The 13,571-nt window shown below is 34.5% G+C and overlaps 2 protein-coding genes across 4 annotated transcripts; both read left to right on the top strand.

Moving 5' to 3' along the window:
- The first annotated feature begins 6,128 nt into the window (after positions 1 to 6,128).
- Positions 6,129 to 9,448, top strand: LOC7465434 (putative F-box protein PP2-B12). 3 transcript variants are annotated; one of them, XR_002978960.2, is made up of 5 exons: positions 6,129 to 6,604; positions 7,277 to 7,395; positions 7,476 to 7,945; positions 8,230 to 8,442; positions 8,944 to 9,448. XR_002978960.2 is itself a non-coding variant. In XM_024589893.2 (4 exons), the coding sequence occupies exons 1-4, from the start codon at positions 6,317 to 6,319 to the stop codon at positions 8,250 to 8,252; spliced, it is 897 nt and encodes a 298-aa protein (XP_024445661.2). In that variant the 5' UTR covers positions 6,129 to 6,316; the 3' UTR covers positions 8,253 to 8,570. The 3 variants fall into 3 exon arrangements, 2 of the variants coding, with proteins under 2 accessions (XP_024445661.2, XP_002324346.4); XM_024589893.2 differs by lacking the exon at positions 8,944 to 9,448 and having other exon boundaries at positions 8,233 to 8,570; XM_002324310.4 differs by lacking the exon at positions 8,944 to 9,448 and having other exon boundaries at positions 8,230 to 8,570.
- A 1,320-nt stretch (positions 9,449 to 10,768) lies between these two features.
- LOC18107515 (putative F-box protein PP2-B12) lies at positions 10,769 to 12,121 on the top strand. The gene is made up of 3 exons (XM_024589894.2): positions 10,769 to 11,101; positions 11,367 to 11,485; positions 11,589 to 12,121. The coding sequence occupies exons 1-3, from the start codon at positions 10,823 to 10,825 to the stop codon at positions 11,725 to 11,727; spliced, it is 537 nt and encodes a 178-aa protein (XP_024445662.1). The 5' UTR covers positions 10,769 to 10,822; the 3' UTR covers positions 11,728 to 12,121.
- Positions 12,122 to 13,571: the final 1,450 nt, after the last annotated feature.

The following is a 13,571-nucleotide window of genomic DNA, read 5'->3' as shown; positions in this document are numbered from 1 at the left end:
CAGAGATCGGGTACGGAGACTGGTTGCGTAAAGGGAAGGTATTAGCACCCCAAATACGCCCTACCTAAGGTAGAATGCATTGTTTTGTCTGTTAAAAATCTAATGTCGTGTTGTGGTTTTTAATTGTTGGTCTATCTAAGGGTCAAGACAAGTCCGCCTTAATAAGGAAATCTTATCTTAATGCGGTAAAACCTAATCGTTTTATTGTTCGAAAAAGAATTAAATATCCGGAATACGCATTGCGTGTAATGTCATACCCCAGATACTAAGAGATAAACAAAATAAAATTATTGTTGTTTTTAAAATTTTGGCCAATGTTCTCTTGACTTTAATAAACTAGTTATTAAAACCAAAATGCATGCTAAAACATTGTTTTTTGGTGTATGAAAAACACAATATGATTTTTTAGCTTTGAGACACTTGGCCGTATGCACAAAAATATTTTTTTCTTTTTTCAAATTTTTTTTGTATTTTGGAAATTTTAACGAAAACCGAGTATTTTAATACCGGATTTGTATTTTTTCAAAATGACATAAAACAAACCGAGATTAAATAAAACAGCGTAAAACAATACACGTGGAAAATCACAAATATTGAAAAATATCTATTCTTTTAATTTTTTTTAAATGGGCCGGACTCGGCCTAGATCAGTGGGCTGGGCCTGACCCGACCCAGAACCAAATGGGCTGGTTACTGTGCACCAACACAGTAACCAGCCCCTTGACCATTTGCTGCAGAACGTGAATTATTCATGTTCTGCATGCAAATGCAAGCAGGGGCTGAGCAAGGAAACAACGGGGCAGCAGGAGGTTACCTGGGGCGGCGGCGGCAGTTCTGTTGTCGCGGTGGAGGGACTGCGGTGGCCGGCGGAGCTGCTCCTTCTTCTGCCTCTCCCTCCTCTGTTTTTTGTTCTTTTCTGCTTCTTCTTCTTCTTTTTTTTTCTTCAGTTTTTTCTCTCCATTCCTCTCTCTCTATCTTTTTCTTCGCCTCTGTCTTGCTCCTCTCTTTTTTCTTTTTCCCCCCGTCCTCCCCTTTTCTTCTTCGTCTCCCCTGTATTTATAGAAAAACAGGGGAGACGCATGGCTGGGGCGTGTTGCCGCCCCTCTACCGCCCGTCCAACACGTGGAAAGCTTAGGCAAGTGGATGTCCTTGATCAGCGTCTTTTTGATGCTTTTTAAAGGAAGAAAGTCGGTGAAAACAGGGGGAAGAAAAATCTTCTTCTTCCCCTGCCTCGCGTGTCCAGGGGAAGAAGAAAACCCACAGTGCCATCAAAACGACACCGTTTTGGGCTTCCCTTTTTTTTTTTATGAACAGTGTATGAAACGGCGCCGTTTTGAACAAAACGCACCGTTTCATTTAAAAGGAAAAGGTGGCAAAATGTGACAGAGTTCACATTGGTCCTCAATTTGTGATTTGTTCAATCGAGTCCTCAAATGCAATTTTTATCGTAAAAATCAATTCAATTGCATCCCTGCCAAAAATCTAACAGCGCCCCTGGAGTTGGCCGCCTTTTTCACTTTGATCCTTGGTCTTGAATTAGTGCAATTGGACCCTCAATTGAGCAATAAACTTCTAATGTCTTCAATTAAGCCACTGATCCGGTTTTAATTAAACCCCTCTATTTACGCGCCTTTTCCATTTTGGTCCCTGGTTTCATATTTCTTCAATTAAGTCCTTAATTGGTCATCAAACTTCAATATTTATGCAATTAAGCCCCTGATTTGACCAAATTAACTTCCAAAAATTATAATTTGACCCCAGAACTTTAATTTCTTCCAATTGAAGCCCAAATTGACTCCAAAATCAATTTATATTGCAATCAAACTCTCCATAAATTCAATTAAACCTTCAATAAAATTTAATTGAGTCCATAAACATCTGATTTTGGACCTTTTTTTTTCTCAAATTGAATTTTTTTTGTCAACATGGCTCTCACCAGTCAATAAAATACTGTCAAATTTTAATCTTTGTATTTTTAAACCTTCTCAACCAATTTTTGATCATTTTTTAGCATTCTGACATCCTTTTTTTTCACTATTATTATTTTTGATAATATTTTCTTGATTTTTTTTGTATTTTATTATTTTTCATGCGGGGGCCTAAAAATGGGTTATGATATTTTATATTATTTTTTATTTGTTTTCTATGAGGTTATTATAGTTTCATGACCAGAGTCGCGAGTTTTGCGGGTAAGTCAAGTTGACTTGGGATTTTTTTTAATTGAATATTTTTTTTTCAATTTTATCCCATTTTAGATTGATTGAACATTGAATTTTATAATTCTTTTTGATTTGTTGTTTATTGAGTTATTCCCGTCTTCTGACTTGAGTTTGGTAGATTAACCGAGGTTGAATTGACTTATGTTTTTGTTTTTTTTTTTTTGTTTTTTTTCAATTTAACCATTCAACATTGGTTAACTGATAATTGACTTTTATAAATTTTTTTTTTATTTTCTATGGGGTTATCATTGTCTTGTGATCCTGGTCGCATGTTAGGTCTGTTGACTTGAGGTTTTTTTTTTTAGTTGATTTTTTTTCAATTTTGTCTTTTAATATTAGGTTGATTAGGAATTAAACTTGATAATGTATTTTGGTTTGCCTTCTATGAGGTATCTCAGTCTCAAAACTTGAGTCACAAGTTTCGTCAGTCGACTTGGGTGATTTTTTTTTATCTTTTTTAACTTATTCTTTTTAAAATTTCATCCGTCAACATTGTGTTAATTGAGAATTGAGCTTCATAATTTGTTTTGATTTTTTTTTTCAATAGGGTTATCCTGGTCTCATGATCCAGGTTTTGCATGTTAGCAAGGGATGACTCAACTTAATTTTTTAGTTGAATTTTATTTTTAATTTCATCATTTAATATTGAGTTGGTTGAAAATTATGTTTAATAATTTTTTTTATTTGCTTTCTATAGGGTTATCAAGGTCTTATGATCTGGTTAGCGGATTTGATTGGTAAACCCTAGTTAATCCGAGTCAATCTAATATATGATTGTTTCAATATTTAAAAGAAAAGTTGTCTTGAGGTTTTTAGTCAGATTATATTTTTATTGGTCATTCTTATAATCTCTTGAGTTGTTAAGTATACTAGATCATACGAGATCAATCCCTTATAGTTAATTTTTTTTTAAAAAGCATATTAACAATATTTGAATGTATTTCTGTACATTCAAAAAAATTTAATTCAACACACAAAATAAAAGCACGAACAATAATACTATATGTCTCCATGCTTATACAATTTCTTCCTTTTGTTTTTTTTCTTTTATTGATTCATCAAGATGACAATTGAACATTGAGTTATGTAATAGAGACAACACTTCATTTTCATACAATGAGTGAATAAACTAGTATTGGTCAAGTTTAGTTAATGTTTTGATATAAAAGAAATAAATATATTTAATTAAACAAATAAATACTATATTTTAAAATAAATTTATTTAGATTAGGTACAAAAAATCAGAAGTATGTTTAGTTGAATATATATATATATATATGCACATTACTACGTTTAACAGTTTTACTGAAGAAATTTTTTGTCGGCAGTGACATTACCATTCCATCAGGAAAAATTTTATCGACTAATTCTATGCGTTTGTCAATATACAATTCATCAATAATTTCATTTATGTCGGCAATTCTGTTAGAAAAAAAATTAAAAACCGATGGTTTTACATATGAAAAATATGCGCCAAAAAACAAAATTACCCACTGGAATAATTCTGTCAGTGATAGTGGCATATGCAGTAAAGTTTTTTCAACTTTCTAGAATATACCGACAAATTGAGTTCATCGTAATTCCGTCGGTGATAGTGGCACATGCAATAAAGTTTTTCCAATTCTCTAGAATATTCAATCCGTCAGTAACTCCGTCCGTGATATTAAAAAAAATATTTTTTTAAAAATAAAATTGTATAGAATAATAAAAAAATAATAAATAAATAAAATTATGTAAAAATAAATTATCTTAATATAAAATCCAAATATTCATTACAAATTTGGATGTTCAAATAAATTTAAACTAGAACAATGGCGGCACAGAGGAGAAGGAGGAGGAGGATGCTAGTCATTCTCGGGACCATATGGCCTAAAAAGAGGCGCACATGTACCACTCATCTGTGATCTTATATCCAAGACCATTTGACGGAGTTGTTCATAATTCGCAGAGAGTTCTTGATATGTTTCAGAAAGATTGGTCGTATGTTTTTGCAAGGCCACGAACTCCCGAGACTTGGTGCTTGATATCAATTTTTACCATGATCAACAATTCTGCATGTTCCCTTTAGGTAAAATGCTTCTCACCTATTTGACAATTCTGTCATAACTGACCTCACTCAACCCATAATTCAACTTGATGGTAAACACTTGTGCAACAACTGATAATTTACTGTGATTTGTGCAGCCATCCCATAATGGTTCATTAGAATCTTTCAAAAGATAAAAAAAACTTAGTCGTGTCTGCATTAGGTTCTTCATCTACGATTGAACATTGACTATCATGACTTTGATTTATTCTTATTGCATCCATAACCATATTCTTGTAATGATTATTGTAGTCATTTACAACTTCATGCATGTTGCTAGCACTAGAAGTTGACCTAACCATCCTTTCTACTATGATCTCATGATGAATAAATGGTTCTCCGTGTGCATATCAACACAAGTAATCCTCCATGAATTCTTTATGTAGAAGATACATCGTTATAATATCTGGATGAAGAAATTTTTTATTTTTACACCTTCTGCATGGACACCTATATCATCTCTACTAATATTTCTTGTAATAGATTTTGCGAAATTAATAAAACTCTGAACCCCATTATAATAATCCATCCTCCACAATTCTTGAGGTGAATCTCGATACATCCTTGAACGATCATTTATGAATTCTATCGAATCTATATAAAATAATGATGACAACATTTATTACTTAACTACGTTAAATAAATAAATTTGCAAAAATATTGGTTTAGCTCAAGATTATCCAACTTACTTTCAAGCTTCTCTTAAATATTCATTATCAATTATTTACGTACATATAAATTTATACACATTAATTTACAGAAATTACAACTTAGCAATAAAATTGACAAAGTATAAAACAAACCCGTTAAACAAGCCATTATTTATTTCATCACAACACATCTTAGTCGGTAATTCAACTTAAGTTTCAACAATTTACAAACAAATACAATTTTATAAAATCTAAAACAAACCATAACATGTACAAAATTATAAATTCATACAACAAGTTTGTTTGAGAAAAAACAATAAAACAAGTAAACACTCAAACAAAATACATATACTAAAAAAACATTCAATAATAAAATTGACATTTTAAAATTGTGTTAAAATTAAAGAAAGGTAGATGTACTTACTTAAAATAAAAAATCTACAATAAATCAGAATACAGATGTTGCGACTAGAAAAGTTAAAGAAGGATGAGTTGTGTTAAGATGAGGGGGGATGTTTGGGTTGGGGGGGCTGGTTGTTTGCAGTGGGGGAGGGGTTTGTTTAGATGCAGAGAGGAAGAATAAAGAGAAATAGGGGAGGGGAGAGTCGATGACCAGGTCATATATTAAATATTATCGATGGAATAATTTTGTTTGTAAACCCGTCAGCAATTTTGTCGGTATAATAGAAACGTCACTGTATGGACATTGTGGTTTAAATCCTACTGTAATTCTGTCGGTAAACTTGTTCACAAAGACTTACACGTCATCGTGCTGCTTTGTTTTTTAAAATTCTTTATATTCTAATTGTGATTCCTCGGTATATACTGATAGAATGTTTCTGTCGGTATATACCAATAGAGTTAGCGATGAAAGAAATTCAGTTACTAAATATCATCATAAAATATCGACGGAAGAAAACAATAGATGATTCCGTTTATATTCATTAATTTTCTGGTAGTGGTATAAATGGTTTTGTAATATATATATATAGTAAACTTATCTCTTTATTTCTATTTTTATTATAATAAAAAATATATTGAAAAAAATCTTTAAATTGTTTTTATTCTAAAACAATAATTAAAATGATAAAAAAGTAAAAAAACAACTTATCTAATGCGATTTTTTTTGGACAGGTTTAAAATAGTGCTTTTTAAAATATTTTTTATTTAAAAAATATTATATTTTTATTTTTTAAATTTATTTTTTACATCTACTTATCAAAATAATAATAAAAAAATAATAATTTGCAAAACAAATAATAATAAAATTTGGCGAAACTGCACCGCTGTGCCTAACCGACACTTTCCACTCCAAGATATACTTACAGCGAGCAGAAAGGATTTGATTCTTGCTTACGAAAATGGAAAGATCAGGAGAATTGCATTTAAATGAGCTGCCGGAGGGATGCATAGCGAACGCACTGTCCTTTACAGCTCCCCTGGACGTTGCTCGGCTCTCAGCTGTCTCTCCCATGTTCAAGTCGGCCGCCATATCCGACGTTGTATGGGAGAGGTTCTTGCCTAGCGATCTTGAGTCTGTCCTTTCCACTTCCCCTGATGGTTCTCTCCTGCTGGCATCTGTTTCATCCAAAAGGGAACTGTATTTTAGCCTTTGTGACAATCCAATCCTTGTTGAAAATGGGAGAAAGGTAAAAAGAAAACTCCCTTTTTATTTTTGTATAGGCCCCTTTGTGTTTGACAGTCTCTGCTCGATTGAATTGCTTTTCATTTGCTAAATTTCATCCATTAACTTCGTTCCAAGTCTTTGTTGGACCCTTTGACTTTGAGGCTATTTTTTATTCTTTGATAGAAATTAAAAGGGTTTTGAAGTTTCCTAAATTCAAAAATCTGTGATTTTTTCTTATAAACTAGAATAGTGTTGAGGGTTTTCTGTACACCTTAAGATTTTCTGGTCAAGTGACAAAAGTTATACCTCAATACTTCCAGCAGTTACTCTTTGTGATTGTTTGATGCAAGTCCTCCCTTAGATTTCCTGTAATGATCAATGTAACTTCTATCTTAGTTATGAGGTACATTTCAAAATAATTTCAGCATGTGTGTTGATGTCCCTTGATTTTCATGGCCTTTTTGAGTTGTATTTTGTCTGAAAAAATTAAATCAAAATAATTTTAGCATGTATTTGATGCGCCTTAGACGGCTGTAAATAATGGGACAAGGCTGTCACATTGGAGAGATGAAAATGAAATTTTGTATGGGACAGGTGAAGAAGTTGTTTTGCCTCTTGTCCTCCAATCCCATGTCCCAAGCTCTATGTGACTGAGTTGATATGTCTAATAGTGTGCTGCTTTTTGATTGGATAGAGCTTTTCATTGGAAAAAAAGAGTGGGAAGAAGTGTTACATGCTATCTGCAATGGACCTCGTGATTACATGGAGCGATACTCCTCGATATTGGAAATGGAATTCTAATCCAGCATCCAGGTTTTTCTTTTATTTTTTTTCCTTTTTCAGTTTTATGTTTCTGTGCTTATGATATTTAAATGTTGATGGTTCACCTACAGGTTTCCAGAAGTGGCTGAGCTTATTAAAGTTTGTTGGCTTGAAATCCGTGGCAAAATCAATACTTGTATGCTCTCCCCATCAATATTGTACACAGCAAACCTTGTCTTCAAGTTCTCTATAGAAGCTTATGGATTGGATGACCAGCCAGTTGAGGTTGCAATGAAACTGGATGGAGACAAGATTTGTGCGCATTCTGTTTGCTGGAATGCAGAAAGGAGAGGGCAGCAATTCCGTACTGCAAGAAGGCCAGTTGATTTTTTTAACTTTAGCTGCAGAAGATCTATACCTGCCAGAGAAAGTGATGGACATTATCCAAAGAAAAGAGGAGATGGGTGGTTGGAGATTGAACTGGGTGACTTCTTTTGCACGGAAGGGGAAGATGGAGAGCTGGAAATGAGAGTTTTTGACGGCACCAATTATTGGAAACATGGACTAATTGTCGAAGGGATTGAGATCAGACCAAAAGAAGGTAACTAGATAAGCAACTGTTTTCATATTCTATTAATAATTTCTTCATTCTTCACATTAGTGGGTAGATTATCTTTATTGCATCACTATCTAAAGCTTTTGCAGCTGATCTATTGCACAGCTATGTAGGAGGATTCAGAGAAGATTTATAGCAACTCTTATTGATGCAACGTATAAATGTTTAGTGATTATATAATTTGGATCTCATGATTATGTTGTTCATTTCATTTTAATTTATATCGTTCAACAAATTGCTTCACATCACTTGTTTCTCTCTTGGTGCAGTAGGGGCTAGTCCAAGCAGTTGAAGATACACAGGATGGATTTCTTCATCTAAAGTGGCATGTTTATTATGAGAAGTGGATTCAGTCGTACAAGTTTCCAACCATACTGTTGATTTGAAACTAGAACCACAAAAGGAGCCAAGTTTCTCTGTTCAAATAATGTACAAGTCTGTATTCAAAACTATCCAGTGTGTATATAGTTTGAATCCAAAAGGTTAGTAATAAATTGAATGGGGTCATTGCTTTGCCGAAATCTTTCTAGTCTAGCCGAGGTTCCAAACACAGTTTATTTCGTCATGGAAAGCGATCAATGGATTTAAATAAAGAGAATTTACTATAAACCTATACTAGCCATGTGGCCTAGTTGTATGTTTGTTTGAATTATGCTCTGGTTAAAGAACGAACTTGCAACGTTTCATGTATAGATAGATAAATTCTTGCCACTTCCTCATTCCTTTTGTTTCCCTTATGAAAATTTTAGGGTAGAAGTACAGCATCTTGTTAACTATCCATAATGACATGCTCTATAAGGCCAGATGCTGCCATTCCTAGAACTTTTGGGGTTGTCGGAGGTTTTTCAGATATAATCAACTTTTTCCAGCACTGTATGCCCACAACATAATGAAGGACAGATTTGGAAAGTTGATTCTAATTTTCTACGCGTCTTGGAATTGTAGCTATCTTGCTATGCATTTGCTTATCGATGGTTTGCTAGGTTTTGTTAACAGGTTTTACCACATTTGTGACATTACTAATATGTACAAGGGACTTGATGACCAAGTAGAAGTCTCCATGGGACTTGTTGGAGAACTACTAGTTGGAATGCAGCACCATGGTGGTGAAACTGTAAACATAAGAAGGCCCATTGGTTCATCCACAGCTGAAAGAAAGTGATGGACATTATCCAAGGGAAAGAGGAGATGGATGGTTGGAGATTGAGTTGGGTGACTTCTTTACCAAGGAACGGGAAGATGGAGAACTGGAGATGAAAGTTTTTGATAGTACTAGTCTTTGGAAAGCCGTTTTGACTGTTGAAGGGATTGAGATCAGACCAAAAGAGGGTAAATAGTTAAGCAAGATTTTTCACATTCTATAGATATTTCCTCGTGTTTACACATTCTAGTAGGCAAATCAGTAGTAATCTTAATTAATTGCATAAATGTCATGAGCTTTTTCTGGTGTAATTTCAAAGCTAAATCAGTTTTTCCTTCTGCATTTCATTTCTTGAGCATTTCCCATTTTTTGTTCCTATTGATAATATTGAATCTCTTACATACCTTTAGTATGTGGTAGATTTTATGAAGTTTATGCCAAGATATTTTGTCAACTGCTTTCGGACTTAAAAAAAAAACACTAAATCAGTGCTTTTAGGATATGTTTTCCCCTGTCCAGACACCTTCTGGAGATATTGTGCAGGGCTTGTCATAGAAATTTGAATGCTCTCGTAGAAAATGAAATATTATTTACACTACATAGATTTATGTCTTTCAACTTTGTATATTACAAGTATTTATATACTGACATGGAACGGGGTTGATAAGTGATACATGGTTATTCAGGTACAAGATCACATGAGAAATATAAAAGAGATAAATATTGCATAATCATTCACATGATTTCAGTTGATTAAAGGAGATTGTTATTTGATTATTTGATTAGATGATTATGACTTGAAGGTTTCAGATTGATAAGGTAGCGATTAGTTATTGTTACCGTTAATTACTGTTATTGTTTTGAAACAAAAGAGACGGAGATAATGGAGATAAATTTAAGAAGTTTTATGTCTATTTTATTTTAAAAAAACAAAAAATTCATTTCTATTTTTCCTTACTAAAAAGTTTATTTTCTGTGAGAAAGTACTCTAAATTGATTATTCTTTTATATATTGATATATTTTCATGTTTTATATTTTGTAAAAAACAGATAAGAAGAAGTAATAACAATTTGCTGCCCTGAATCTATAATTTATATCTTCCATCAAAGATTATCTTCGCGTATTGAGCCTATAATGCACAGGTCTTGCTTGATTCAATGAAGAATTCATCCTATTCTGATAACCATATGAACAGAAAATTAGCTGTGTCTTTCCCCGTCACCTTCATCCAAAGAAAAAAAAAAATCAGAACACACTTTTGTTTGTCTTTATACTTATGGCCAAGGGGAGGTTTCAAAGATCAAGTAGAAAAAAAGAGTGAAGACCCTAGACAATAAGAAGCCATCAAGAAGGCACCACGTAGGTAAATCTGTTCTGGTGCAAATATTTGTCAAACTGTGTAAAATCTAAAGACAAAAGCCTTTATTTATTATTATAAAGTTGAAGTTCAGACTCGACGTGGGTTGTGACTACATCGCACCACCATTTTATAAAAAATTGATTTTTTTTTAAATTAATTTTTTATAGTATTTTCTGCTCGTTTTTGGACGTAATAGTATTAAAAATAAATTTTAAAAAATATTATTATAATATATTTTCAAGTAAAAAACACTTTGAATACTGCAATCTCAAATATGTTATTAATTAATTAATGTTTTAGAATATAAAAAAACAAAAACATGTTTTTCAATAAAAAAACAAACTGAAAACCTGGGAAAAGATGGCTAGTGAAAATGAAGAAGCAGGGGAATTGTCGTTGAACTTGCTTCCAGAAGGATGCATAGCGAATGTGCTGTCCTTTACGAGTCCTCTGGCGGCATGCAGGCTGTCTATTGTCTCTCCATTGTTCAGGTCGGCCGCAGAAACTGGTGCCTTTTGGGAGAGATTCCTGCCCCGTGATCTCCTCTCCGAATCTGATAGTCCTCTGCTGGTTTCTTCCAAGAAACAACTCTATCTCAGCCTCTGTGGCAATCCTATCCTCATTGAGGATGGTAAAAAGGTTTCAGTTTTCATCCCAATCCCAAATTTGGCAACATATTAAGTGACCCAAATTTCCAAAACAAATAGAGTAGACAGGATTGTACAAGAAGATCAGACTATGTTGTCAAATTGAAGAGCTGGGATAAAATTCTTGGTTGTCTTCTATCTTATGTCATGTACTGAAGTCTATCCGAGTATTTGGATTTACTAAAGGATTAGGATCTTTATGGTTCTACTACAGGGATTGTTATCTAATTGTGCCCTTTTTTTTTTGCATGAAATAGAGCTTTTCGTTGGAGAAAAAGAGTGGGAAGAAATTATATACGCTCTCAGCAAGGGATCTCGGAATTGCATGGGGTGATGCTCCTGAATATTGGGGATGGACTTCTGATCCTGGATCAAGGTTTCTCTTCTTCTCATCCTGATGACTTTCCATGATATATTTTCTGTTTTCTGCTTTTGGGGCGTGGATACAAATACAATTTCATGATTTCGAGCACCTACAGGTTTTCCGAAGTGGCTCACCTTCTTTGTGTATGCTGGCTTGAAATCAGTAGCAAAATCAATACAAGCATGCCAGCTATCACCAGCAACATTGTACACAGCACACCTTGTCTTCAAGCTCTCCGTAGAAGCGCTTGGTAACCAGCCAATACAGGTCACAATGGGAATCATTGGTGGTGAAGAGCATACACGAACTTTTCGTTGGCATGCAGAAAGACAGTCGTGGTGGCAATACCGAAGTCCAAGAAGGCCTATAATTGGTTCATCTGCTGCTGAAAGTAATGGGAATTATCCAAAGGAAAGAGGAGATGGATGGTCGGAGATTGAAATGGGTGAAATTCTTAGCAAGGAAGGGGAAGAAGAAGAGCTGGAAACGTGGGTTGATTGTCGATGGGATTGAGATCAGACCAAAAGAGGGTAGCTAGACGAGCCACAGTTTTCACATTTTAGTGATCATGTCCGCATTGTAGTGTTCAAATCAGTAACAATGTTTTGGCTTTTCCTGCTCTAATTTCGTAGCTTAATTTGCTGGACATTTCCTGTTTTTCTATTGATAATATCGAACCGTGTAGTGTCAAGTGGTGGAGCTCGAACAAATTTGTAGAGGGGACAAATTAAGCTTCACTCAAAACATAATTTTAAACACAGTTACAAGATCCAAATATTTGAGAAGGCTACAACATCTATTCCAAGAGTTAAATTTATTTAAGATCTAGATTACAAGTTGATTCGACGACGAGTTGATTTAGGACCTGATCTAAAACAGATTTATACTAAACCAAATTAAAATTAATTTGGGGTAAACCTAGTTTGATTTCATAACTATGCAAGCAGGGTTGACAATGCACTCTGCATCACCCAGAGTTTTAAAACCCGGCCCGGCCCGGCGGGTCGACCCGGACCTAGGACCGGTCCGGCTTGAAGCAAAAACCCGTTCGGAAATTGATCCAGTCCACCCAGCTAAACCCGGGTGAGACCCGGTCAATTTTTTTTTTATTTTCACTGTCATTAAACGGGTTTTACTTAATCTGCTACCCACAAAACCTGAAACCCCTTTTTTTTTCCCCTGGTCTTGCAGGAAGATTCCAGGCAAGGCAAAGCAACTGTCAAGTCAAGACAACACCTTTTTTCTCCAATCTTTATTGCTGCTCTCCACAAACAAATGGTCATTTGGGGGTGGTTTAGGGTTTTGCAGAGAATATAATGGTGGTGCAGAGAGAGAGAGAGAGAGAGAGAAGAACATAAGATAAACAAGAAATTAAGAAAACAAGAGTGGGGAGAGGCAATAATTAGGAGATGGACCAGTATTTCCTTACTGCTTCCTTCATTCTGTGGTTTCGAGTTTCCTTTGCCATTCTTCTTCGAAGTTGGCTAATCTTCCAACCAAGTAGTGAGAATATGAAAGGTCAGCATGTAGATGATGCCGTTATCAGGTCTTCGAATTGAGTTGGAAGACGAAGACAATCTTGGGGCCAGCGATCTGGCTGACTATATTCAGTAGCGTTCGCTGATCTTTTGGTTAGAAAAAAAATAATGAAAGCAGGTGCTCCGAGTGAGAATATGAAAGGTCAGCATGTAGATGATTTTTTTTGTTTGACCGGCTCAATTTATTTGACCCGTGACCTGATTACTTGATCAAATCAATAACTGGGTCGGATTTCAAAACCATGACACCCCTTGGACCAATGGACCTGTTAGTGACAAAATCCCCTGCCATGGGCAATAGCACATGGCAATTTCTTTGCTGAACAACACGTGGCACAATTAGCCATGATACAAGGAGAGATCCATACAAGGGTGGCCACTGCGCCTTTCATAAGCTTTTATGGACACAATAACCAAAAGGTTTAAAGTTAAGCTGGGAGGCACCGTCTCTGACCCAGATTATATTTTTCTAATCCCAAGTATCTACATTATAATAATATATAGCTTTTAGGTATCGAGTAAATGTATACGTGGTAATATGGTGAAAAATAATTTTCAAA

This window comes from Populus trichocarpa, chromosome 18 (assembly GCF_000002775.5).
Source record: "Populus trichocarpa isolate Nisqually-1 chromosome 18, P.trichocarpa_v4.1, whole genome shotgun sequence".
NCBI lineage: Eukaryota > Viridiplantae > Streptophyta > Magnoliopsida > Malpighiales > Salicaceae > Populus > Populus trichocarpa.
The sequence above is the reverse complement of the archived record's forward strand: the minus strand, read 5'-3'. Positions and strand labels throughout refer to the sequence as shown.